General features: G+C 39.7%; 1 protein-coding gene across 1 annotated transcript; it reads right to left on the reverse strand.

Annotated features, from left to right (window-relative positions):
• Positions 1–1,645: 1,645 nt before the first annotated feature.
• Positions 1,646–2,674, reverse strand: LOC116111920 (putative disease resistance RPP13-like protein 3). Its single transcript, XM_031398078.1, has one exon. It carries the CDS (start codon positions 2,672–2,674, stop codon positions 1,646–1,648), a length of 1,029 nt encoding a protein of 342 aa, XP_031253938.1.
• Positions 2,675–4,758: the final 2,084 nt, after the last annotated feature.

The raw sequence follows: 4,758 nt of genomic DNA on the forward strand, positions 1-4,758 counted from the left end.
TTTTTACATTCTTGATTTCAACCGGTAGCTCAGTCACAAAAGAGTATTTCAAATCTAGAGTTTATAAGTTAATAAGCATGCCTATAGACTTGGGAAGTTCTTTTCTGTTTGTTCTTCTCAAACTAAAGTTGTGTAAATGAAAGAGCTTTCCCACTCCATCAGGAACGTACTCCACAGGGCCACCTTCAAAATCAAGTATTTTCAGAAGCTTGAAATTAGCAAAAAATGTACCCATGAAAGATTGAGGAAGTTTGTCTACATTAAAAAGACTAATAGAACGAACCTTTGAATCCTTGATTCTATCAAGGGCATCATCAGTACCTCTATTTACTGAAATACGACGGGTTTTATGACTCAAGTCTTCTCCACTTAGGTCATGATAGAAACCCAATTCCTTAGTCTTTTTGAGAAGGATTTCATGCATTAGATCATGAACTTTACATGTTCTAACTCGTCTTAAAACCGTTTTCTCCGAAACTTGAACCAAACTTCTATCAATGAGCTTTGTCAAGTAATTTTCTGCAACTTGTTCAAGTGAGTGGTTTTTGCTATACTGGACAAAGCCCTCAGCTATCCATAGGCGTATTAGTCTCCCAAAATAAATTTCAAAGCCTTGTGGAAACAAGGCAAAGTACAAGAGGCATGACTTCAAATGGTGAGGGAGATCTTAATAACCTTCAGATAAAACTCTATTGCAACTTCTCAGATGGGGAACGGTCCTTAACTTTGAGCCTAAACCACCAAGTAACTTTTGCCATTCAGAGACAACCTTGTTTTTGTTTGACGAAATACCACCTACAGCCACAATTGCTAATGGTAAACCTCCACACTTTGCTAGGATTTCATGAGACAATTTCTCTAGCTCCGTTGGACAAGACATGTTAAAGCCAAACGCTTTTCTACAAAAGAGTTACTGTTAGGGCCAAAAATCATCCTTGGCCCAAATAGGGAAACAGGACCACTAGTGAAGAAAAGACCAGGCCCAGTCCTAAAGAGGCCCGAGCCAGATTAGCCCCATTTGATACGAGATACGGCAGACCCAAACCATCTAGACATGGGCCTCCCAGTTCCAGTTCACCTCTTGGACCAATAGGCGATTCCAGAGCCCACGGCCCCCATCGATCTTTTTCCTGTTCCTGTTCAAACTCCTATTCAAAGTCACTTTCCTGTTCCTGATCACGTTCCTATTCGAAAGTTACTTTCCTGATCAAGATCACTTTCCTATCCGGACACTGGAAAGACGGCTTACGATGGCCCTAATTCTTCTAGGGTTTGCACCAGAGTCACATTAGGACTCCTACTCCTACCAGGATTGGGAGACCAGACAGTCACTATATAAACAGAGGCCAACCCTCTCACAGGACACACGACATTACGCCTTCACACCCGAAGCTCCTACTCAAGAGCTTTACATCACCGTCGTAGTCATAGTCCCTGACTAAACTTCCGGTAACCTTTTACTCCCTAGCCTTCACTATATTAGCCTTTCAGCCTTGCTGACTTGAGCATCGGAGTTCCTACGGCAAACACCACCCCGGTGTTTTCCCGTTCGCTTCACGTGTGTGTTTTTCTACGTGTGCAGGTTCGCTAATGGTCTCATTCTCACGGGATCAAACCCCCCTTCCGTACATGTAGATTTTTACTTCTACAGTTCCCATGCCTTATCTGAAGGCAAATGTTCAAGCTCATAGACATTCACAAATTCAACTGAATGAGCAACAGTTATGTATCGTGTTGTCAGCATTACTCTATTGCCTTTGTTATTATCAAGCAAAGCATACCTAACATCTTCCCAGAAATCATCTTTCCACACGTCATCAAACACAACCATGTAACACTTGTCTTGCAAGAGTTTTCTCAATGCAGTCATCAGATTCACCTCATTCATCTCTTTCGTATTCTCTGTCTCCCTTGAAGGGCACCATGTTTGACGGCAAAGTTCTTGTTTAATTGTCTTTAATAGATCTTTCTTCACGTATTCTTTCCCAATTGTGATCCAAGCCTGGCAGTTGAAATGCATCTTCACATCATCATTATCATAAATTTTCCTAGCAAGAGTGGTCTTGCCTAATCCTCCTTCACCCACCATCACAATCACTGAGAGATTTGGTTTTCCATTCACCAATAAATCAATCAATTTATGTTTAGAAGATTCAATGCCCACAATCTCTGAGTCCTCAATGAAAAAGGAGCCAACTCGAGAGTCATGTGGTATAACACCTCCTATACCACTACTTGATCCTTCATGTCTGATGTTGGAATTTTGTCTTCCTTGATTGATACCGTCAAGTGATGATTTGATATCTTGGATAGCAGTTGCAACTTCATGACGCAATTTCAGTTTCTTTACAAAACGACTTATTTTACAAAGAACACCAAGAAAGCCACTGCCACGAGGAAGTTGTGCCTTCTTGAAAATGTACTCATCAAGGACATCTTCAATATGAAAGGCTTCTTCCCTCAATTGTTTTACCCATGTTTTGACACCTTCGTTACTTCTTCCTTCTTCTTTAGCTGCAGCCTTTGCATCGGCATCCCTGAGGCAAGACCTTATGCTTTCCAATTTACTTTTGATGCTTTCGACTTCTTGTCTTGCGTTTCCCAGCAACTTGACTTCTTGGACTAGAAGGGAACTCAAGGTTACTATAGCAAACTCCATTGCAGCCTCTGCCATATCTCAACCTTTATCTCTTATTGGATTGATGCAATCTGGAAGAATTGATGCCAAGAAAATGAAATATAACATTAAATGTTTTTATTAATAAATGAATTGTTGGATAAAATTAAATGGTTAAGGGTACAAAACATCTTGTCAAAACCTTAGAGCTGACATGACAACAAGAGAAAATTGAATTAATTTTATTGAAGAGATAATAAATAATTTATTTTCTTGCAGTTATAATTCTTTGTGAATTTTGAGCCTTGATGTTATTGAGTGAAACCTATCAAGATAACTAAAAGTAAAACATGAACAAGAGTAGTTCAATTTTTTTTCTTTCTTTCTTTCTTTATTTTGTTTAATAAGAAACTGAATATTTATGAGATTCCTTTATACATAAATAGAATCATATGTTAAATATGTGATAATATAAATAAAGTGCAATGTTTTAAAACCTGGCCCGGCCCGGCCGGTTGAACTGGTTGAACCGGGACCCAGCTGGTGAGCCGGGCCGGGTGAGCCTAAAAACCGGTGTTTTTAGTCTATCCGCAGGCACCCGCGGTTGGACTGGTGTACTGTAGCACCAACCGGTCCAACCATCCATTTTAAAAAATTCGGGTCAACATTTATAATATAAAATAATTAAATTTAATAATAAAAAACATAAACAGTAAACCCCAATATCATTTCCTTTCCCTCATTTCCCCCCCATTTTCACGTGTTTCCCACCCTTTGCTTTGAAAGTTTGAACTCTGAAGCTTCACTCTCATTGAACTCTGAAAATTACCGCTGGAGTCTTCCCTTCACCGTTGAAACTCGTCCCTGCAGCCTTCACCATCGACGTTTTGCTTCGTCGTCAACTAGGGTGTCGCTCATTTCGCGATCTTCTCTGGCGTCCACTCTTCATCACCGCTGATCTACGCCATAATCCATCGTCTTCATTCTTGATTCTTCTCGAAGCTACACAGTGCACAGTCGATATGGATCTCGGAGCTGCACGCACTCTTCTTCACATTGTTTGAATCTGACTCAGCTCTTTATAGTTGCCCTGTTCACAACCGAGCTCCACCTCCCCGACGGGCAGCGAACGGCAGCTCATCTTCACCAGCAGGTAATTGTCACGGTGTAGGCATGTCTTTGTTTCAGCCTTCAGGTCTTGTGAATGATCAGGGCATTAGGCCTGAACCGAAATGGGAAGCCTTCTTAGTTTGTGGCTTCATTAACTACCAGTTCCTGGAGTGCTTCCTGAGGTGTGAGGGCTGAAATGTTAGGATCTTTGTTGCAGAAGAGTTCTCGGAATGTTGATTTCTGCTGCATTAGAACGATAACCTTCTGTACATATTGTCTCTAGATAAGGGATCAACCAACTCTGACTCTAGGGATATCAGCTTAAAACATTTACTAGTTGATGAATTTGTTGTGCATTTACCGGAGTTTTATTAACTAATCAAGTCATCAATTTTAATCAAATTATTGATTTGAATTTCATTGATTTTATCTCTTTTATGAATCTTCTAGGCTAGTAGAATGACTTAGGCTGGTGCTTGGAAATAATTGGAGCAAGTTCATAGTCATAGTTTGGGTTTAAAGAAATATTGTGCATCATCAAGTCTTTTTCAGGATTACTTGGTATTTTGCAATTTACATTTCGTTGCAGACATTTTGGCTGCTTGCTTTTACGTATACCTGCCTCTAATATGTTGTGATAGTTGAGCATAATGTGGATGTATGTAAATAAGAACTTTAGTAGGCTCATGGTTTCAGCCTTAAATAAGTGAAATGCATTTTCACTTTGTTTCCCACCTGCTTGCAATGGAGCTAATTATCTGTCATTTATTATTTTATAAAAAGAGTTATCATTCTCTGGCCTGTTTGTGCATGATCAGGATTAGACAGAGCTTATATCTATTGAATTTACAAAAGTGGAAAAAAATGTATTCTGTGAACAGTATTTTGATGACATCATCAAAATACTGTTTACTTGTTGAACCAATTAGTTCAATCGGCTAAACCGGTTGACCCAAGACCCGCCCCTCTTGTCGGGTTTTGTCCCGTGTCCGTTTTTAAAACATTGATAAAGTGTGTGAAGATGTTAAAGT

Source organism: Pistacia vera, unplaced genomic scaffold, assembly GCF_008641045.1.
Source record: "Pistacia vera cultivar Batoury unplaced genomic scaffold, PisVer_v2 Contig654, whole genome shotgun sequence".
Taxonomy (NCBI): Eukaryota; Viridiplantae; Streptophyta; class Magnoliopsida; order Sapindales; family Anacardiaceae; genus Pistacia; species Pistacia vera.

What these genes read in the sequence shown, in the direction of transcription:
- LOC116111920 (XM_031398078.1), bottom strand. Translation starts at nt 2,674, where the DNA reads ATGGCAGAGGCTGCAATGGAGTTTGCTATAGTAACCTTGAGTTCCCTT.